Consider the following 22731-nt stretch of genomic DNA (forward strand, 5'->3'; position numbering starts at 1 on the left):
CAGCACCAGCCTGCAATGCACAGCACGGCAGTGCTCTGACAGTGCAGAGCAGCGCCAAGCACCAAGGTCACAGCTCCATGACAAAGAGCAGCAGGCCTGATCTGTGGGTCATGGTGTCAGAAGACTGTGGTGGAATTTCAGCTCTGCTTTCAACCTTGGGGTGACTTTGAGCGCATTGTCCAACTTTTCTCTTCTGCTTTTAAGTATTTATTTCTCTGGGGTGAGGGCATCAGGTACCTGTTCAATCAAGAAAGCCATCCTTACAATTCAGGGAATTTTTCCATGTTTAAGTGCTGCTGGACATTGAACCCATGGTTGCTTGCTAGGTGCTGAGCAGAGTGGCTCCAGGCCCAGTGAAAGTCACAAGTGCACGGGAAGTGGGCAGAGCACCGGGCTTCTCTGGGTGGGCAGCCACTCTCTCTGGCATTCTTCTCTCCCCATCACTTTCCCTTTCCCATCCCTGTCAGAAGCTGTCTTGGCCCTTAGCATGCTTCCATGCTCACTGTGCACACAAATTCCCTTGGCGAGAATCCCACCCTCCCCACGTCCCCAGCAACACCGGCAGCTGCTGAGTAACACCGAAACTCTTCTGGCTTTGCTGTGGGGATGCTTGTGTGGCTTGTTTTTTCAACAGTACCCATTGCCTTGGCATCCGCAGTGCTGCTCTTTTTGTAGATTCTTATGTATAGCTGAGGAATAGCCCTGGGTTTTCTAAAACCCCTAGAGAGCTCATCCCGGCTCCTCTCCTCTGTCCCACTGTGTCCCTCATTTTGGAGAACTACTGGAAGTCAGAGGATCATCTATTCCCTCTTCTCTTAGGCAAAGATGGTAAAGCACTAGTTTACAGAGATCGTTGTGCAAGCATCAGCAAACACCGAGCACATAAAGCATTACTGCTCGGTACACGGTGATGTGCACTGTGCTTTATCCTGACATCCTAACATGATGTTTATCTGTTCTCCTTGCTGGAAATCCCTCACTACTTCCATCCTGCTCTCTCTCAGTGGTCAGCCTCACACTTCGTGGCCTTGGCCTTCCTGGCCCTGACCTGGTTTCTTGGTTCTGCCTGACCTGGAGCCTCCAGATTGCCAAGTTTCTCTCGCATCTTTTCTGATTGTACAGGAAAGCTTTGTTACTCATTTTGGTTTCTTCCTAATTTACTTTTTCTGTCTTTGTCATATTCTCTCAGGCATATTTTGTGACAGGTAAAACATTACTTTCATTTTCTCACTAATCACGGATAAGTCACTCTTTCAATATATTTAGCTGTAAAGTGTCCCATTAGCTTTCAGTGGGTTTGGTAGGGAACACAAGAGTCGTGTGGTCCCGGCTTTTCTGAGTGTTGAGGGTGCACTTCCAGGATGGTGAGAGTGTACTTCCGGTGTGCTCACGGGAGAGCACAGTTGAGAATAAATGTTCCCTGTCCTTCGGATTTCCCAGTGTAAATAATTAACCCTAGTGATAGCTCTGCTCAGCTGGTCATGCTGCCTTGCCTTAGCAGAGTTTTCCCGGTTTGCTGCTTCCTGTTTCCTGCCACAGCCATACTTCCTAAAGGAAGGCTCTTGTGGCCACAGCCTTCCTGGAGGTTCCCATTCAGCCCTCCAGCTTTGCCTCAGCCGCAGCGCCCCGACCCCTTCCTGCCTTCCTCTCCCCAGTGCTGCTGCCTTCTCGCCTTGGTTTGTTCTTGCAAGATGCTCCACAGAGTCCTCTGCCCTTCCCATGCCCCATGGCCACACAGCAAAGCTCTGAGCAAAAGCTGACTTTCCAAAGTCAGCTTCAGTGAGGTACAATTCATACCTAGTGACATTTGCCAGTTTCAATTATAGATGTCACTCATGACCTCATAGTCATGTAACCTGGCCACAGTTGGCATACACAACTGTCTCCCCTCCCCAACCCCTCCCCTCCACAGCTCCTGTGCACCCTGACCTGTCTCGGTCCCCGGGGTTTTCTCTTGTGTGGATTTCAGCTCTGTAGGACTCATCCTGTTGCCCTCTATGCCCAGCGCCTTCTGCAGAGCACAGTGTGGTCCCAGTGCGGGGCTGACGCTGCCCCCTGTGTGGGCTGTGTGCTCCTGAGGGTGTGTGCCGGGCTGTTCCTGCGACTGATCCACAGCTCCAAGTCTTCACATGTCCTCTCATTCCTCCCAAGGTCCAGTTCTGCCTCACACAGCCGGATAAACTTGATTTTTTCCTTCGCATCTACACAAGTGAGCCCTTGTTTTCTGCCAGCTACTGGTAGAAACTTGTCTCTGAGTGTTTCCCCTCCCAGGTTTTGATAACCTCAAAGCAGAAACTGGGCTTATTCGCCTCACTTTCTGCAGTGCCTCATGGAAGCTGGCTGACTAGACAGACCCCTTCCCAGCTGAACGAGGGGAGGTCTGAGACGTTGCAGCATCTTGGTGGACTTCACCCCCTTGCCCCAGAACACGGCCAGAACATTTTGACGCAGTTGAGAGGGAAGTGCTGGGCTATGGCTGGCAACTGGGGAGAGTAGGTTTTCCAAGAAGACAAAACATTTCTTTTCTTGCTCTTGGGGCCGAGTGAAGTAAATTAACCACCTCTGATTCATTCGGGCCTCCCAGGTGCTGAGGAATGTGGAGAGGGCGTGGTGGCTGAACAACACTGGCTCCGCAGGACAGCCCAGTGGCCCAAGGATTGAGGTCTGCACAGCTTGGAACTCCGTCCCGGCCTTTTTGGTAAACACTGGATGCATTTCTCAACACCAGGATGACCAGCAGAGGAGGAAAACACCTGGGAGGAAAGTGGCCGTCCAGGAAAGGACCGAAAGCGTCTATGCATAAGTGCTGCATGCTCAGAGATGAGCTGGAATGCTTGACCATGAGTGGGGTACAGGCTCATCTTTTCACCCACATGAATTTTTTTATTGGACAGTGTTTACCTTTGTCCCCATCCAAGGACAGGTTTAAACCTGGCACGCAGGTAGTTGTACTCTGGCGATGAGAGCCAACTTTTTTAGCCGTGCTTGGGGACAAGCTTCAGCTGTGGCAGCCCTGGGAGAGAGGGAGGATGGTGTGTGCCATCCTTTCCATCTCTTCATTTGAGCAACCTTCCCTGTAGGATCACAGCAGACACAGGGGCATCTGTCAGAAGGTGACCGAGTGCTGAAATAAGCTCTGGGTGAGTGTGGAGGAGGGTGGCCTCAGTTTACATTCTCTCATGCCTCAGTTTCCCTCTCTGAAGTGGAGACACAATGATGGCCACATCCCACAGTGCTGTGACAGGGATGCCCACGCAGGGCTCTTGGTCTTTTGCTCTCCCTTCCGAAGGTGGCAGTGAAGCGGGGAGGCAAGAAGAGGCTCCTCAAGCCATCTGCAGTTGGAGCGAGCAGGCTCAGGCCAGGCTAACCTGGGCCTGCGGACTTAGCAGCCTGTTCTTGACCCACTGCAAGGGCTCAGTGTCCTGGCCCCACCTCCCTGTGCTGTAGGGAAGACCAGGGCCACTGCTGGCAGTTGATGCCCGGTAGGCCTTGAAACATTGTGATCTTCTTGCCGCCTACCTCCAGTGCCAGTGCCCTGCCCGTATCAAGGTTATTTCCAGCTTCAAAATGTGTGCGTGTGTGTGTGCTTTTGTATATGGATATGTTCACATGTGTGCACATGTGTGCCTGTGTGCACGTGTTCCTGTGCACCTGTGTATCTGTGTGTTTGTGGTGGGGGGTGTTCTTAATAAGATGCTCGTGTTGGTGCAGCGCCACAACCACTCATCACAAAAAGGACATCTAGCGTGGGCTCCTTTAAGGCCCATCTATTTAGGGAAAATGGTTACTTTTAAATTGTTCTTTGCACTTCTAAGAGGCAAGTATAAGAGGAGGTGTTGAGGCCAGGCAATCAAGAAAGCTGCAGGGTGAACTGGAAGCAAATGCGGGGAGGCTCGTGGGACAGATCAGTGAGGCTGGGGACAGAGGCATCCTCTGAACATTGGGAACTTCAGGCAAAGCCCCTGCACAGCAGGCTGCTCCCCAAGGAATGTGCCGTCCAGGCACTGTGATGGAGGGACTCCCTGGCCAGGCAGGCAGCTGTCAGGGTCTGCGTCTCATCACCTGGGGCTTTGCCAGCCTGCTCCAGGCCTGTGTGGCAACCTGGGGTTTGTGTGAATGGTGTCCTCTTTCAGAAGGACTTCGCACCCACCTTCTCCCTTGGAGGAAAAAAGAGTAGAGAGGCAAAGACAGGAGGGCCAGTGAGGGCTGTGAGAGTTGCATGCTCTTTGAATGTGGACAGTTTCCAAGCCCAGGTCAGATGCAAGCCCTCCTGATGGGGTTCTGGGAAATTACTGCCCTGCTCCTGCTCCCAGCAGTAGGCTGCACCTGTCCCTATGTTGTCCACAGCAAGAGGAGCCCATGCAAAACAGAAATGGCCACCGGGACAGCTTATGTGGCACCATGTTCATCATGGGTACCCAGTCCTGCTGATCAAGGCACCAGCGGTGTCCACAAACAACGCCCTTCTCCCCTACTGCTCCACCACCACAGAAACAAAACAAATGACACAGGAGGACAGGACCAGGTCCACGTCAGCACCGCAGTGACTGAGCCGGCAGCCCGAGTGGGAGTGGCCATGGTCAGAGTGGTCACTGTGTGGCTGTTTCCATTACCAGGGCGGTCCAGACACACCGTGCCATTAAACAAGGACCAAATCCAGGGATTCTGCACCAGAGGGCTAATTATAGAGCAAGTCCCTGTGACCTGGGCAGGCTGAACTGAAAGGGCCCACACAGCAGGGGGACAGGTCAGGGCCTGGGTTCCCTGTGACCTTCGCCACAAGAACCCACTCCAAAGGACTCTTCCACACAAGTGCCCGCTTGACAGGAGCTGCGGGTGTCTGCTGGGGTCTAGAGTTCCTAGGGCATTTCATCTTGGTGTCAGTTTTATATCTGATAGCTATAGCTTCTAGTTTTCCAGTTTAGCACTCTGGGGTGTGTGCATTTATGTGCAGAGAGAGAGGGAGAGAGAGAGAGAGAGAGAGGGAGGGAGGGAGAGAGAGAGAAATCATTATTTTCTTCTTTATATGCTTGCCTTTATTTTCTTAATTTGTTATCATAACCATATGCAAGGCAGCCAGTTTATGGAGTAATCTGATATATTTTGATTTTTTAAAAAATAAAGCATTTTAAAGAATGTGTGCTAATTTACTAAGATTATTTGGGGGAAAATATTAAAAAAACACATTTACTCACAATTTATCTCCTTAGTACTTCAATAATAAAACGTGGACTTTAAGAAGAGCTCAACTACATGTAGGTAATATTTAATGAATACCTATAAGTGTAGAACAACATTAATTAACTCATTTATTGCTCACAATAATCCCTGGAAGGAAAGAAACTTTTATTCTCATTTTATTATTATTTTTTTATTCCCACTTTAGAGGTTATGACATTATTAGAAGCTTGTTGGCCAAGGTGGAGCAGAGATGATGGATTTCCCACAGAAGTTTAATGGAGGCTCTGTAGAAGTCTCTCTGCTTCACTACACAGAACTAAGGTTTGCTAACACCACATGGTAGCTGGGTGTGTGTGTGTGTGTGTGTGTGTGTGTGTGTGTGTGTGCATGACAGAGAGAAGAGCTAATTACTCAAAATAATTCTTTCCCACACATCGGATTGGTTCTGTCTCTCTGGTGAACTCTAGTACAATGGTATATAACTCTCTTTTTTGTAAAACTTGAATCTGACCCCCTAAAATTGAGTGGCTAATGCCTGCCTCTGTCCTGAGCCTCAAGAAAGAATTTTCCAGCATGCAGTGGGAGAGGAGGAAGTCAGTAGAGCTCAGGAGACCACCTTTCCTAGTTGGCTGCTCTGAGACTCGTAAATGGATCAACATCTGAGGGGAAAGAGATGAGACAGCAGCACAGGAGTGTGACCTGAAGAAGGTAAAGAGTCGGGGGGGCCCTGGTTTTGGTAAAAGTTGTATGAGTTGGGAGGTTTTTTTTTTAAAGGTCAGGAACTGTGCTAGTTAGTAGGATTTTTTGTTGGTTCCTCTGCTTAATTTTGTTGCTCTAGTACATGGTTCTCTGGATATGCCGCTGACAGCCTGGCCCAGGGTCTCTGAGCTGGCTAGGTGCGACCTTCTCCTCCTTTGAGCACACAGTCCATACGCCGCTTCCACTCCAGCCCTGTGGCTGCTTTCTATGCTTTGTCCTTTTAAATTCTTCCTTCAGTTCCTCTCTGGAAATTTTATTTAAAATGCTGTAGCTCTTCCCACTGTCAGATCTAACACTATCAGAAATATTGCAATTATTCAGCAATAAAAGATAAATGTATTAAAGGAGAACAATACTTTTATAGCTCTAGGAGTCTCTCAACATTCTGCGAACTGGGACCTTCAATTTCCATACAAGTCACCAAAAGAACTTGTATAACCTTGCAGGGGATCTGTCCTGAGTACCCAGTGTTCCTCAAGGGCGCCCCAAGGAAAGCGCAGATCCACCATGGGTAAGCCAATGTCCTTAACATGCGGGAACCCACCCACAGACTTCTACATGCAGAGTTAATCTCCACTTGCATTTCCCTTCTTTTAACATCCCTAGGCATTGTGCTGCCTACCCTGTGCCTTCTCCATCAGCCTCTTACTCAGTTTGGATACCTCAATAAAATGCAAATCAGCGGCAAAGTGAAATTCTCAGTGTTGCCCAAAGTGGAGGACTGCAGTGACTGCTGAACACAGCGCCGAAGAACTCAACTCTATTGCAGTGAAAGGACATCAGCTACAATGAACACAACAGAAAACAACAGAGGTGACAGAAATCTGCCAGGATGAGGAAGTCATCAGGATGTCAGAATAGCGTGATTCGAATCTCACAGGATTCAGACACACTCAGGAAACTGATAAGCCCCGGGGCCTCCACAAGGACAGCAAGGTACCTGGTTGAACTGCACTGTGCTCTTGGGGTACTGTCAGGAAATGCTACAAGAAGCACTTTGGATCCAGTAGAACTTGGTTCATGTCTACCTCCTTCCCCGCTCTTCTTTTGTTGAAGCTTAAGTGAACAACACTGGCACGCCATCGTCCTTTCCCATTACGTCCCTGTCTCCTGTCTGTCTGTAATCACTTTTCCCTAATTCCCTTCAGATCCCCCACCTCAGAGAAATTCTGTCAATATATACTGATTGTGTGTCCCCTGATACCACCCTTTGACCCTTGGCTCTTGATGTGGACCTCACATAAAAAGGGTTCTGAATATCGGCTGAATATCTGGGTGTGTGGTCTATGCCTGCCAGGCCAGCTCTCTGGGAGGCTGAGGCAGGAGGATTGCAGGTTTAAGCCCAGCCTGGGTAATTTAGTGACTTAGGGAGATCCTGTCTCAAGTAAAAAATAAAAAAAAGGGTTGGGGATGCAGCTCAGTGCAAAGACCTTTGGCTCAATCTCTAGTGGGAACCTAAAAGGAATTTCACATAAATTAGTCTAATGACACAGGGGCACGCCCATCACTCATTGTTAGGTGCTCGGGGCTGGCGATCAGGGTCTGTCCCTCAGTAGTCCCCTTCCAGAGTGATGCCACTGTCCCCTCAGGAAGTCCTGCTCGAGGCTCTATCCTGTGTCACATTTGCCCAAGAGCCCTGCAGGGTGGCTCTGTCCCCTGAGGGAGAAGAGCTCAGCCGTGCAGACTCACAGGTGAGGATTATGGAGCCATTCCTCATCCTCAGTGAGGTCCGGAAAGTTTGTGTCTGTGATCCCATGGAAAAGTTATTGGAATCCTAGTGAGTTAATTCCATGCATGTTGAGAGTGAGGTTACTAAGGCATATTTAAGGTTGTGGGGAGCCAAGGGCGACCTAAGTCCAGGTAGGGTGATGGCTAACCAGAACGAAGGCCGAACTCAGGGAGTGGCTCTAGGATAAGTGACTGAGAGTGGTGGGAAGTACGTGAGTGCTGTGAGCTGGGATAGGTAGGAGGCCTGAAGTCAGCTCTTCAATATGCAGAGAGAAGGATATGCAGAAAGAGTAATCTGCATAACACACCTCCACAGTAGTATCTAATGTTTTGGGGTCAGTGCTTCAGCTCTGATGTGTGATCTTATGCCCTGGGAAGTCATAGCCTCTTATGGTGTGATGCTCTCTCCCTCCTGCTCCACTCGGTCCACATGTTTTTTGGGAGCTGCACGGCGAGGCAACACTGACCTGTCCCCTTACTTCAAATACTATACATCAGCACCTCTGCTAAACTGATCTGCATTGCTTAAAGCTGACTGAAGGGATAAGGAAAAGCCCTAGCTCTGTGCATATCAATACTTGGAAACAGGGCCAGGCTTAGCCAAGATGGAGGTAGCTGCTCTTCTTTCAAGGAGAGTCGTCCAAGTGTCCTCCACCAGGAGGACACAAAAGGCAAGTCTGATGCCACAGATTCTGGCTAAACAGAGTGCTGCTTCTGTCCACGGATGCTTTTTGAATTCTTTGTGCCCATTTCTCACTTCTCTTTGTGTCCCACCTGTGTGCCAACTTCAACTCAAGACTGTCCTCGAGCTCATATGTTCCTTCCCGCAGCCACTGCTTGCCGCAGCCGTCACTAATCCCACCCGGGGCAGGCGCGGTACGTGCCTGAATCCTCCAAGTCTTTTTCCTGTGGGATTTCCTTCTCTTGCCCTGGTTCTACTCCTTGGGTGATTTGTTATGTGGGCAGTTAGGAAGCATGTCCCTGGGGATATCAACGAGCTGTCTCAAAGTGGCTACTGGGAAAGAATGTAGTGCTAGGAAGTTCACAGAAGAACAAGAACTTCAGGAAGGTGCATGGTGTGCCAGTGTGGGTACCAAGTCACGCTGGGATCAGTGAGTCAGGGAAGGGGGCCTCGGGGTGTGGATGGTCCAAGTATCCCAGGGAGGATGACGAACAGCCACAATGAGTAGCCCTGAGTGAAGAACAGGCATAGACATTTTTGAGGACAAATCCCAGAGGAGCCCAAGGTGAACAGAAGACTGGGAGGAGAGTAGAGAGCTGGGAGGGTACTGGGGGTCCCTCAAACAGGCACTGGGGGCTTGTGTCTTACTTTGATCATTTTCCATGAATGAGCACACTCACCCCCCCACCCAGCATTTATTACAGTCATTTGAAATATACAGCAAAGTTACAAACATTGAACAGTAACACTTGCACCCTCCCATGGGCTCCAGCACTGGCATTTTCCCAAACTTGCTTCACCACCATGTGTTCATTTGTCCACCCTGCTCACCATCCATTACTCTTCTGGGTGTTTGATATTTCTCAAAACAGTGAGGTGACCCCAGCATGTTTCTTCCTCGGTTATTCAGCTTATATGTTGTTTGCTGGAGTTCTTTGTACTTGCATGAAAAATTTACAAAAGGTGAAATACAAAAGTTGCTCAATTTTAAAACCTCCAGGCAGAGAGAGCCCAAGTTTCCAGATTCACTGTCGAACAAGCGGCTCCCTCCTCCTCACCCTTCCCCGCACTGGTGATGCTGATGGATGCCTGTGGTAGAACCTCTGTGCATATGTTCAGCCAGCACCAGTCCTTTTGAGTGAAGTTTTTTCCACTGAGTATAATCATCTTGAAATTCATGCATGCATCAGTAATTTGTTCCTTTTTCTTGTGGCAGAGCATTCTGTTATCTAAGTGTGCCATGCTTTATCTGCTCTTTTGATGGACATTTGGGCTGTCTGCAGTTTGGGGCAATTACGAAGGAAGTTGTGAAGACCCGTCCTGGTCAGATCATATGCTTTCATTTTTCCTGGGTACGTATTCAGGAGTAGATGATCATACTTCATTTTATGAAAAACTAGGAGATCTTTCCCAGAAGTGCTTATACCATTCTTATTTGAATTTTAAAAGCAATCATTTTGACTTCGGTGCAGAGAAGATTGTAAGGGTTCAGGAATTAAAACCAAGAAATGCCAGGCATGGTGGCATGGGACGATGAACCCAGCACTCTGAGAGACTGAGGTGGGAGAATCACGGATTTGAGTCCTGTCTGGGCAACGAAGTAGCTTAGCAAGACCCTGCCCAAGAAGAGAGCAGGGAGCTGGGCTATAACTCAGTGCAAAGGTCCTAGTTCCAGGGGTGGGGGGGGGGAGGAAAAAAAAAGCCAACAAAGAAGTCAAGATATTGTCGTTGTGGCCTAGCGCTGGAACCTGTTTTAAGTTTTAGCAAGAATCTTTGTAAAATATTTGGGCAATATGAATTGCTAGCACGGCTAATACCTGACTGGGGTGGAGCAAATCAGTTTCTGTGGTGTTCTCTGGAGGTATGGAAGGAATTTCACACCCAAGTGCTGCTTCCAGGAAAGAGCCCTTGGTGACGTGGATGGGTATTTCACAGCCAGACACGCAGTGGGCAGTGAGCGGGCTGTTCCGGTGTGTTCCTGCCAGTGAGGCAGTGCCAAGGAAAGCTGTATTCAGTTTTGTTTTCAGTCACAAAGGTTTATATTATAAAATAAAATAGATTTAGAAAAAGTACACAAAAGACTTGTATCTCTCTGAGTGACTAGAAGTCAAGCATTTTCAATGCCCACCCCCGCCCCGCTCTGAGAGCGGCCCACCACACCCGTCGTTCTCTTGTGAGGAGCCATGCTGTACTCCCTTGAGGCTGCACTGACCCCAGGAGCACACGTTCTGGCCCCTGTTGCCTGCTGAACAATTTTGATCTACCTGTCACGTCTCTGGGTGTGGGCTCATCGTCACTACTTGCGCTAAGGCCCACCTGTTGCACACCTACGTTGTCTCCCATGAAGCCTCTTGCAGCCCTGACCTTTGTTCTCTTTGTGGTTGATCCTTGTGGTGAAGTTCACCATGCTCAGCTGTCCTGTGTATTTCCTGAGAATTGGATTCCGGGCTGATCAGACTCAGGTTTGAGTCCCTTGATGCACGAGGGGATGCAGGTGTCTATCACCTCGAATCATGAACCCACAGAGGACTGCAAAAGTGTGATGTTCCAGTTCTGCCATTCAGTTTTCAATTATTAGCCGAACTATCTTTACAAATATGGTTCTTCTTTCATCCATGTAGTTACCTAGTGGGGTAGTTTATATAGGAAAGGTGAGATAAATATTTGCTTCTAGCCCTTTGTTTTTGAGATAATCAATTGGTTTTGTTACATCCTCCGAAAGTGGTCAAATATATATATATATACTTTTAAGGTTTATATTTGTAGTGTATATGGCCTATATTTAAAATATACGTAGTATTTAAAATGTATGAAGTATTTAAAAGTATATATATATATATCTTTAAGAAAGAATGGAGAAAATTTGGAAAAGACTTTAAAAAATTTTCTTACTTGGAATGCTAGCGATTGTACTAGCATAGTGCTGCCTTGTCCAGTTACAGAGCAGTGGTGTGTGTGCATGTGTGGATATGTGTATATGTTTGTACCAAAGGAGACATAAACTGCCATGATAGCAAAGTTGATAACGCCTGTTCTCCGGCTGACACAGCCAACACATCCAGAGCTGTTCTGTGAACTGGTGGATTCCTGCTACTTGTCTCCACTATGCCACAGCACAGCATCTTACATCACTGGCTTTATGGGGATTTTCCTTGGTTTCCAAATTCTTCAGCCCTATAATTTCATCAGATAAAGGACAGCTCGAAATCAGAGTCACCCGATTAGGAGTGAATCTGTGAAGATCTAAGCTGGACCAATTTCATATCCCCTCACTTTATTTCTTTCATTCAGGAAGTGGAATACCTTCTTTTCAACCTGTAAAGAGAAGTAACACAGTCCATGTGGACTGTGTGCCCCAGGACAGTGCACCCCAGGCTGGCGAGCCCTGTGCTGCTCTTCTCTGGAGGGGAGGCACATCTTGCTCTTCAGAAGGTGACTGAGAAAACAGCATATTTTTCCTTCCAAGTGTTGGACAGAACGGGAACATGGCTAAGCCTGAAGAATCCTGTTCCCAGGGCTTTTCCATGTGGTCCTCACCTAAGCCCAGTGGATGGGTGGGTAGAGATTTGAAGTAATTGCTCCTATGCCCCTTGCCATAATAAGAAGGGGGCATTAGGACTTTGTGACCATCTGACCCCACTTCTCAAATACCTCTCATTTCCTTGGTCAGGAAGCTGTCTAGTAGCTGCTTGTATAATTGCTAATGTTTCAGGTAAGGGGATTGTAAAAAATTCTGTCCAAACTCCTCCCTAACCACACATTAATGAAAGAAACATAACAAAACAAGTAGGTCTGCTCTTAGCAATATTAGGAAGTGTTTTTTGTCAGTAATCTATGAGCTGTATATCCAAGTTCAACACTGAAGTTCTTTGCCATTTTAGAACTAAAATTATTCTTGCCTTGGTTTTTGACCTTGTTTTGATCATATGCTAATTATTTTCCAAGTGATGTCCCTCCTTAGTGACGTTAGCGTATAAAGAGGAGAGATGAATAAAGCATAATTCCCATTTAATGTAAGAGAATAATTGATGTTGCACTGGGAAGTCGTGGCCCTGTAGGCTTTGATTAGGAGTTGAGTTGGTGCCACTGTTTACTATGTCTGAGGCCAGAGGCCTTAGGCTTCTTTACTGCTGAGCTGCCACTGGCCAGTACATGGATCGGCCCAACTTATGCAGCTCCCTACATTCCTTGTGCCTGCTCTGTGTGACCCCAAAATGCTACTAGAACGTGTCCCCATCTCTGAGGGACACACAGTTGGAAACATTTTTACTCAAAGTGTGGGCCATGGACCAGGGCCATCCCACAACTATTTCCCATTCAGTCCATAATTAAATAAGTACAACAATGAGAACAACTTTTAGGGCAAATTATAGCAATTAAGAAGAATAATTTTATGTGTGCTTATTCATTCTGCTAGTAATTGGCTTTTATTGTATTTTCTAGAAGTATTGGCCTGAGACTGACGGGAAATTGAAAGACAGCTGGCTCCACACCACTGGTAGTTTGAGAGGCACAGGCTAGGGGCAGAAGCGGACAAGCCCAGGCCACTGGAAGGCCCAACTCACCCATGAGGATTTGCCATCAAAATTAATTCCTGATTTAAATATTTTCATACTTAATATCATGATAAATGGTTTGATTTTTCTCTTTTTAGTTGAGGTGTGATTCACACGTCACAAGATCCATGCCTGTAGTTGCAGATGGGTGAGAGAAATAGCATCTAATGTCCCGAGGCTGACAAGTATTAAGTGTAGGGAAGAGAGTGGATACTGAGTGTCCCAAAGCAAACAAGCAGACAAACCAAAGGATGAGTGTCTGAGGTCATGGATGGCCAATTACCCTGATCCCACGCCTCATTGTGCCCATTTACTGAAATGTCGCACTGAACCCCGTAAATACATAATTATTATGTGCCAGTTAAAAATTAAAAACATAAAACAACAACTATTAACTCACCTTTCAAATTTAGAAAATAAAATTGGATGGAATAATAAAACAAACTGCAAAGAATTGTTTTGAATTTAGGGCGGACTTTCACCTGTGTAGTCCTAGTGACCCTGGTCTCCCTGGTCACCCAAGAGAGCCGATCTGAACACACAGCCACTGTTGCTGTCCACACTGGAGGAGGTGGCAGAAACCGGAGGGGTGTTTTCTGTTAAGGAGCTTACAATCTCCATGAAAAAGGAAGAAAGACGAGCAGACGATGAAATGCGGAAACACGAAGGCGTAAGGACAGGGCCGTGGGGTGGGCAAGCAGTGAGGCGTGGGCTGCCCGGGGAGGCACGTGGGAAGAGAGGGAGCTGGGCCTGGAAGGACAGTGGCACTGGAGGGGCACAGCCTGGCAGCAGGTGGGCACAGTGGGAGCCAGACAGCAGCGTGTGGGGTGTGGAGCAGGGGAGGGCACCCAAGCTGGGCAATGCAGAGCAAAAGCATGGAATGGAGTGAGCTTGTCACGAAGTCTGGCTTCTTACATTTAAAGGCTTTCACTTGTTTTAAGATTACGCTCATATTTTTTTGGTGCTCAAGTGTCCTTTCCTGTTTGTGGAGTGTTAGAGAGAGAGAGAGAGAGAGAGAGAGAGAGAGAGAATATGAGCGTGTGTAAACACACATGTGCGTATTTCATGTGCTGACCCAGAAGAGGAAAAGTAGAAAACCCTGTCTTCTCCCTGGGCCCTTCGTTTTTCTGTTTGTGAAGTCAGACATCTGGAAGCCACAGTTTGATACAGGCACTGGAATGTCAAAACAGGAGAATTCATCTTAGCCCATTTCTTTAAGAAAGTCAATATGTTCATTGGAGATCATTGTAGGTGGACAGAGATGGATGGCCAGCTCAGGGTTTCTGTCCCCTTGTCACAGCCCCCTGGGTTCCCAGCAGAACACCTGGTGGGGTGTGGTGGCTGAGGAACCCTTGGGATGCTGTTGTTCACCAACGTGCGCAGCTCACATCAGGTTCGCCCTTGTATGTTGTGGCTGTGACAGTTTACAGTGCCAGGCAGCTACCATTCCAGCGTCACACACAGGGAATTCACTGCCCAAGATTCCTCTGCCTTAGCCCACTCACCCCCCCCCCCCCACCCCCCCCCCCCCGAGTTTCACACTGCCACTGGAGTTCATCTTTCCCTGAACGCCACACTTGGCAGCTATACAAAAACAAATGCACACAAACAAATGCAAACGCAGCCAGAGCCTCTCAGACTGGCGTATTTTGGGTGGTAATGTGCAGATGAGGTTCTGCCTGTCTTCCCTGCAGCTTGAGAGCTTGTTTCTTTTACTCACCACTTGTTTATGGATGGATCTCTTGTTTGGATTCTAATTCTGCAAATATGAACAAAGCTGTATCTCAGCTTATTTTTTTGCATTTAAAAATACGTAATATGAAGCTGGATGTGGTGGCGCACCCCTGTAATCCCAGCACTTGGAGGCGCTGAGGCAGGGGGATTGCTTCCGGTTTGAGGCCAGCCTGGGCTACAAAGTGAGTTCAAGGCCAGACTGAACTGCATAGTGAAAGCCCTATCTCAAAAAGACAAAAGAAAAAAAATATCATATAAAATCCATTTGCTACTAACAGTATATTCATTATGAAATTTTAGAAGGAACAAGAACTCTAAAAAGAAAACAAACAATATTGTTGATTCTCCCCAAAGGTAACCCTAGTAATTATTAGTCTGTCTTTATGCTCTCTTTCCAGATATTCAGACTTTATTTTGAGAATGTGGTATTTAGTAACCACATGGTGACTCACTGTGTGAGTGTTTTGAAAATGACCTGTCCCTGTTACCTCATTCTGATCCTACTAAAACATAAACTCCAGGCAGGCCAGGGTTTTAGGCAGCTTTATGCATTGACAGTCTCTTGGTACATAGCAGAGGCTCTGGCAGCCACTTCAAAAATATTTGTTCAATAAATGAAAGGATTACATTTATAAAATTTGTATGATTTTGTGGCTAGGACTTACTAGTGGTGAAAGTTACTTCCTAATGGGAGAACTGAAAAAACTTTGGCTTTGGGCATAGAGTTTAGGGGATGATTTCCGTTCTGTCTTTCTCACATGGTAAGCAGTGATGTTGTCTCTACATACGTCAGAACAGGCTGTGTGCTGTGGCTGGGTGTGGCTTGTGTCCCTCAAGGGTCTGTGTGTTGGATGCTCGATATCCAGGATGTGAAGTAAGATGAGGGCACTGTGAGGAGGCCGGTGGGAGGAGATTAGGTCATAGGGTTCCTGCTCTTGGGAGGTTGATGTCCTTCCCGTGGGCTCTGGGTGCTCTTGTGTGGCATTGTAACAGACTCTATCCCCTCTCTGGCTTCCTGTCTTTTATTTTTTTGGGGGGTTTTGGTTTTTTTTCTGGTACTGGGAATTGAACTCACGACCTTGCGCTTGCCAGGCAGGTGCTATGCCGCTGAGCTACACCCCCAGCCCTGGCTTCTTGTCTTGCCGGATCATTTCCCTCTCAAGCATGTGGCCTTGCTGTGGTACCATCTGCCATAGTGCAACAGAGCCAGGGGCTGTTGCCAGAGTCCAGGCAATGTGCTCTGGACTTTCCCCTCAAGAACTATGAGCCAGAGAAACCTTTCTTTACAAAGTATACAGGTAAGGTCTTTCCTTCTAGTAGCAGAAAATGGACTGATTCAACATGCACCTTGAGGGTTTTTTTGGTCATCTTTCCATCACTGTGACAAAGTACTAGGGAAAAACACCTTAAAGAAGGACCGATTTATTTTGGCTTACAGTTCCTGAGTTTCCAGTCCATGGTCAGCCAGGTCCATTGCTTTAGGCCTGAGGTGAGGCAGGACAACTTGGTGGAAGGGTGTGGGGAGGACAGCTGTTCACTTTATGGCAGCCAGGAGGCAAAGAAGGAAGGAGAGAACCAGGGAGGAAGGGGAAGGGCTGAGGACCAGACATAGTCTCTAAGGTCATGCACATTGTCCACTCCTTCCACCAGACCCACCTTCTGTTTCTACTACCTTCCAATAAACCATCAAATCGTGATTGTGACTAAGTTAATGGATTAATCCGCTGAAGCCAGGCATCTCTCTAGGGCCCAGCTCTGCACACTGCCACACTGTGACTTGGTGGCAGTGAAGCCTGCTGACAGGGTCCCGGCTGCAATGTGCTTTCCTAGGCACCTGCAGGATCCTGGGTGAGAAGCACGGCTGAGAGTATCTGAGGAGGTTCGTCAAGGGTGCACCTCACCTTCACACCCTTCAGATGTCCTGGAGAAACCTCTCCTCCTTGGCTGACCTGCCCCTCCCCCTACTCCATCCTGGAGGGCTTTGGTGGGCGTCCAGTGATGTGGAAGGATGGGACAGTGGTGATAACATGCAAAGTAGATGGTGATAACAGGGAAGAGCAGTTCCCCAGGAAATCCTGGTGAGAACTTCAGCATTAGCAGAAGGCAGGCCAGCAGGAAGACCCGAGTCTTGTGATTTGAAAGTGAAGATCTGGAGTGGAGGCAGGGAAGGAAGAAGCGCTCTGTCAGCATAGAGCTCACTGAGTTATAGTCGGGGTAGGTGGTCTTGCTTCTCCACCATCTTGAATGCTGGTCCTGCTTAGCACCTAGTGTCCCATTGGCCAAGGTCATAAATGAAAGCAATCTCACTGAAAAGTCATTGAAATATTCATTAACTTAGGGCATTGGCCTAATTTTTCCACTGAAAGTGTTTGCTTTGTGGTATAAATTTAAAAAATTGCTTGCTCAGTAACAAACTTCAAAACATTTGAGTGGGGTGCACGTATCTGCCCTTATGTGCTGATAAAGGGAATGATTCCTGAAGATGGCTTTGTATCCCAGATATTTATAGCTTTTCTATTTATTAACTTCTGTTTGTTTTAACTCTTTCCATATGATTGGAATGTTGTTTTGCTTAAAAAAAACCCAAAAAACAAAAAAATGTTGTTTTGTTAAAAATGTTTGGTAACATCATTTAGTAGTTTTTCTCTTGTTTGCTATTCCCCCAATGTTTATTGACTGCCTGTGAAGTACTTCAGACACAATGGGCCATGGGAACCTTAACAAACTGTAACCCATTGGATAACACAAACAAATGCAAACAGATGATGAAAGTACAGCACAGTGCCTCTTAAGCACACAAGGAGGGGTGCCTAGCTAAAAATTAAAGTCAGAGAAGGCTTTTGGAGTAAGCACCATTGAGTCTAGTAATACTAAAGATTCCAGAAGTTTGAGGAGAAGGGGAGGGGATTGCAGGGGTGGGAGCAGTGGGTGCAAAGGCCCTGGGGTGAGAGCCAGGTGGTCTCAAGGTGAGGAGAACATGTAGTAAGGGGCAGGAACAGGGAGAGGTGAGAAGGGGAAAGCTAGGTCTGCACTGCGAAAAATCTCAAAAGTGGTAGGAAAGAGCAGGTGTGGTGGTGCTGAGGAAGATAGAAGTTTGAGCCTGGCATGGGCAACTTAGTCTAGAAATAGATAAATAGGAGAGATGAATAAATGAATGAATGAATGAATGAGTAGGATTGGGAACATAGCTCAGTGCAAAGGCCCTAGGTTCAATCCCTGGCACTGAAAAAGAAAGAAAGAAAGAAAAGAAAAAAAGAGAAAAAGGAAAAGTTGTGCCCAGGTCTTGGGAAGGCCAGTGGTGGGCAGGCTCGCAGCAGCCCTGTATGCACAGGGCAAGGGCGGGAGGAGTGGAGACTCTAGAGCCTGCTCGGGGCAGTGCCCAGTGTGTGTGATTCCCAGCCCGGAAGAGAAAGGAAAAGCGGGGACTTGGTAGTGGCGTGACTGAGACCCACAGAGGCCTCTTCTCCTCGACCAGCTTGAAGATGAAATGATTGGGAAGGGGAAGGAGTGTTTATAGGCAGAATTTTAGGGGAGAAGGAAGTTAGCTTGAGTTATGATTTGATAAAATGCACGCACATACATATTTAAAATAGATTCTCCCAGGTTGGTGGCACTATCCTGTCATCCCAGCTACTTGGGAGGCTGAGGCATGAGAATCACGTGTGCTCAGGGGTTTGAGATTGGCCTGGAGAAACCCAGTGAGATCCCGTCTCACAAATGAATAAATAAGTAAACACGAATTTCTGTGTCATTCAAGCTAATATCGCATTGTGACTGAGATTTCTTGAATCAGCTTTATTTATGAAACCAGTACATTAAGACATAGCTTTCAAAAAATAACGTTTAGTGGAAATACAAAACAAAATGTTCACAGAATTGTTGTTTTGTGAGTGTACAGGGAGGATTCAAATGCTGTTGTTCTACAACTTCATCTCCAAACAGCAGTTTGAATAAAGCACGCTGCAGTCGTCTTCAGGGCTTGATGGTGGGTGTGCAGTCTCACGCTGGTGTCCTGGGCGGGCCAAGCGGAGCATCTTCAACCTGCGGCTGCACCTTGCTGTTAAGCTGCTGCTTGTTACCTCTGAGGCGGGCGATGAGGGGATGGAGGCCGTACGGGCGCAGAGGGCTGGCTGTGGCGTGCTGTGCACCATGGGTTAGTGTGACCACAGCCCTATTTGTACTTTATTTATTTATTTTTTAAAATTTTATTTTAAAGGGAAAAGAACAAAAATAAAACCATAAAAACAAGACAAAAACAAAACAACACAAAAATAATAAAAGCGATACCCATCTGTATTTTAGATAATACACTGCACAATGCTCCTTAGTGTTTTTTTTTTTTTTAAACTCAGTGCAACCTGTTCAATTTCTGCTGCCTTTCTGAGCTCGGACTGAGCGGGAATCTTTATTGGCTATGTGTATTTATGTAATAGCACCGATCTCATCCTCCTCGTTTGTAAATTGCCTTTATGTAGGAGGATGTTGTTATTCTCATTTCATGTCATTAAGATGACAGTCTTAAGTGTTAGGAGATGATGAGGTGAGGCTGGGGATGTGGGCGTCCTGGAGATTAAGTTGATAGGAAGTTGGAAGTTTTGATCTCAGTTTGACTTCATCCTCCGTGTACTTTGATGTGATAGGGAGGTGGTTAGGTCTCACAGCTTTTTAACTTTTGTCTCTGAGACAAAAGTTAAACATCTTTTCTAGCACATAGGATGAATAGGAAGATTAATATCAGTTCAGAGGCATAAAAAGTACTATATAAACTTTGAAGCCATCATGGTTTACTTTGGGAGAAAATATTACTCAGAAGGTATGCTTGGAAACCCATAAAAACTCTTCTGTTATAGCCTTTAAATTCTTGAAAAATTATAAAAGATCCTTGCAGAACTTGAAGCACCTAGCATTGAAGGGTGCTTGAATCCAGATGGAAATTTCCTATGCCACATGCAACTAGTGATCTGGAGGTAAACCCCTCTTTTGTCTCTCATGGAGGGCCCCTTGACGTGGACAGAGGTGAAGGATGCACCGTGTCCCCACTTTCTGGAGCTCAGCTGCACCGAGAAGTAAACATACAATGTTACTCTAAGGAAACTGCGGCGCAGTGAGCCACATCTTGAGTCAGCATCTGGGGACTGGAGACCTTGGCCAGAGGGACAGCATCAGAGGTGGGGTCCAGCATGGCAGATGCGGGATACTTCAAGACATCTGCTCTCTGAAAGAGGTGAGGGCTGGGGTGGCTGGAGATGATGTCAGGTCCATGGACTTCTGAGAGACAAGGGACTGTCTGGCATGCAGAGGAAACTGAGGATGTGTTGTTGTCCCAGGATTCCTGTGGCAAAGTACCATAAACTGGGTGGGTTAGAACAGCAGAAACATACTGTCCCATACTGGGTTATAGATGAAACTGTACCTCTTAGGGGACCCATTCCTGGCCCTTGCTGGCCCTTGCTTGGGTGGGGGGTTATAGGCAAGTGTGGGTGTCCCCAGGTTTGCAGTTACATCTCTCTCTGCCACAGAGGGTTGTCCCTGTGACTTGTCTTCTTCTGGTGCCTTCTCGTGACACCCCACACTGGATTAGGACCCTGTCCTCAATGGTTCCATCCACGAGGACCCTGTTTTCAAACAAGGTCTCTTCTGAGTTATTTGGGGTTAGAACTTCAACAGAACCTCCTCTTGGGGACACAGTTTCTCCTGTAACACACACAGGGGCAGCTTGAGAGAGATGGAGGGTGAAAGACACTTGGAGAATGTTCTGGCTCTCTGGGAAGGATCTAGTACGAATGGAGGTGAAACTGATGATAGGGGAAGAGGCAGAAGGGCTGATTGTGGGAGTGGAGCTGAGCCCTGGGGAACCAGGAAAGGATGGGCCTCTTGAACCAGCAGAGGGCTGGTCTGGGGAAACAGCTTGGAAAATTCATTTGCAATAATGGGAAAGAAGGTAGAGTTTAAGAATTCAGACAAGGGTGAGCTGTTGGTTTGATGACAGGAAGAGAAATGTCTGAGCATTCACAATCGCATCCCATAACTGTTTCGGCCAGTGGTAGGTGGGCTGGATGTATTACAATGGTCTCTTAAGACACTGTGGCTATTCTAGGTGTCCTAGAATGTTCTGTGATGCTCACAGAGCGACAGACCATCTAATGATGCATGTCTGGGAACAACGCTTCCCACTGATAAGTGATGCATGACTGTATGTTCTCAGCGAGACAGAAACAAATGTTTCTCCTTTGAAGTGCAGACCACTGTCATAATGATCATCCCCATTCTTTAGCGCATGTGTCTGTACTGGAAAAAGAAAGAAAGCATAGTGCTTGAGCTATACGCACACACTTTTGCACATTTTACCTTTACTGAGCATCTGTTATGAGGTTTAAGCTAGATATTATATATGGATTATGAGTAGCTCTTTTTGTTCAATTTTCACAGTGTGTGACAATGTCTTTCCTCTTTTTCTTTATTTATATGATGCGTAAGTATCAGATGTGCCCACACAGTAGGCCAGGGCTTATGAAGAACACCCGGTCCTGTGAACAGGTGCTTTGAAGGTTTTCATGCATCCAGTTTCAAAGTTGAGAAGAAGAAGAGGTAACAATTTTGGGTGGCTGGAGGTGTACCCCAGTGATAAACCAAATGCTTTGCATGTGCAAGGCCCTGGATTCAATCCCCAGCACTTCAGAAGATATTTTGATGTACTTGGGATACTGATTAAAGATCAATTAGAGAAACAGAAGCATTGTTTTAACATTTTAAAGGACTTGCAGGTGGAAACGCTCTGTGAGTCGGGGCACTGCCATTCACCGTGACGAGCTTCAAGGGCTGATCAAACACAGGGCTTACTGTCCACCCCAGGCATTCTGGCCAGTAGCCAGGTGGCTCTGAGGTGTTTTTCATTCTCAAATACAGATCAGGTGTTAGTATGCAGTGGTCTTTACCATCCCTTTCAATATTTACAGCAAAGGAAGATTACAAGAAGACATATATATCGCTTATGATTTCGAATTTTGACCTTTGCTTTAAATGAGTAAATATTTAAAAAGAGTTTTCTATTCTGAATTTCTCCTGTCTTTGATTTCAATTCACTCCCAGTATTTAAGGTTGCAGACTGTTGGCCAAACGTTCCTGTCTGATTAAGGCAATCCAGTCATTTTCCAAATGTTCATAGGCTAGAATTGAACTGTCAGATAACAATTGTGCAAAAGGTTTTTTTTTTTTTAGGAAAGCAACATCTGTTAGGAAATAGTGGCATCTGGATAATTTGGGAAAAGTCTGTGCACTGTGGGCTTGGACCAGACCTGCCCACTGAGCCAGCTGCCCAGAGTGGTTACGGCATCACGCTAACTCTGGGCTAAGTGATAATTAGAGATGTCGTTCTTTTTGATGGCATTAGGCTTAGAGTCGTAAACACTGAATTCCAAAGTGTCAGCGGAGACACTGATGGGTACAAAATTACAGCGATAAAAGTGTTCTCTACTTATCTCAAAGCCCAGATCTGATTGCAGGGCACCCACCCTACCTTTACTTCAAACCCTGCCCCAGGGGTGGGAGCTGTGTATGCAGCACACCCCTTCTCCTCCCCTACCCAGTCCTCTCTCCATCTCTGCTATCAGCTCCTTCTGGCAAGAGCAAAGCCTTGCATGCCCCTCTCAAGATGAAAGTGGAATGCTGGGTGTGGTGGCACACACCTGTAATCCCCGCACTCAGGAGGCTGAGGCAGGAGGATGGTTCGAGTTCAAGGCCAGCCTGGGCTACAAAGTGAGCTCAAGACCAGCCTGGGCTACAAAATGAGTTTAAGACCAGCCTAAACTGCATAATGAGACCCTGTCTAGAAAGACAAAAAAATGGAAAACCAACAAAATGAAACCACAACAGCAAAAACAACAAAAGATGAAAGTAGGAAAGAACACAAAACCCATCAGCTTCTAATCCCTGCCCTGAACTTGCTGGATGACAGATTTACTTCAGCTCTGAGTTTGTCCTAAGATTTTTCAGTCTTCTTGAAAATCTCAAATCCTCCAATCACAAAACCACGAAGACCAAAATAGGCAAAATTACACAATATAAAGACTAAAAACTTCCGCAAAATCTTGA

At 46.8% G+C, this 22731-nt stretch overlaps 1 protein-coding gene and 1 long non-coding RNA gene across 12 annotated transcripts in view; both read left to right on the forward strand.

The window, feature by feature from the left end:
* The first annotated feature begins 1875 nt into the window (after nucleotides 1-1875).
* Nucleotides 1876-12981, forward strand: LOC102018618. Of its 11 annotated transcripts, XR_264181.2 has the most exons (5): nucleotides 2330-6451; nucleotides 6547-6876; nucleotides 9567-9702; nucleotides 11642-11782; nucleotides 12794-12981. It is a non-coding gene; the product is annotated as an uncharacterized LOC102018618 (long non-coding RNA). The 11 variants fall into 11 exon arrangements; XR_001231418.1 differs by lacking the exons at nucleotides 9567-9702; nucleotides 11642-11782; nucleotides 12794-12981 and having other exon boundaries at nucleotides 2330-2945; nucleotides 3081-3140; nucleotides 5387-6451; nucleotides 6547-7208; XR_001231414.1 differs by lacking the exons at nucleotides 9567-9702; nucleotides 11642-11782; nucleotides 12794-12981 and adding an exon at nucleotides 1876-2209 and having other exon boundaries at nucleotides 2585-6451; nucleotides 6547-7208.
* Nucleotides 12982-13464: 483 nt separating this feature from the next.
* Nucleotides 13465-22731, forward strand: part of Slc39a8 (solute carrier family 39 (zinc transporter), member 8) — a gene marked incomplete in the record, with an annotated part of 90239 nt that continues 80972 nt past the window's right edge. The window contains 1 exon segment of the mRNA XM_013505413.1: nucleotides 13465-13576. Coding sequence (XP_013360867.1) covers nucleotides 13554-13576 — 23 coding nt within the window.

Source organism: Chinchilla lanigera, unplaced genomic scaffold (genome assembly GCF_000276665.1).
Source record: "Chinchilla lanigera isolate Chin_1 unplaced genomic scaffold, ChiLan1.0 scaffold00095, whole genome shotgun sequence".
NCBI classification, from domain to species: domain Eukaryota; kingdom Metazoa; phylum Chordata; class Mammalia; order Rodentia; family Chinchillidae; genus Chinchilla; species Chinchilla lanigera.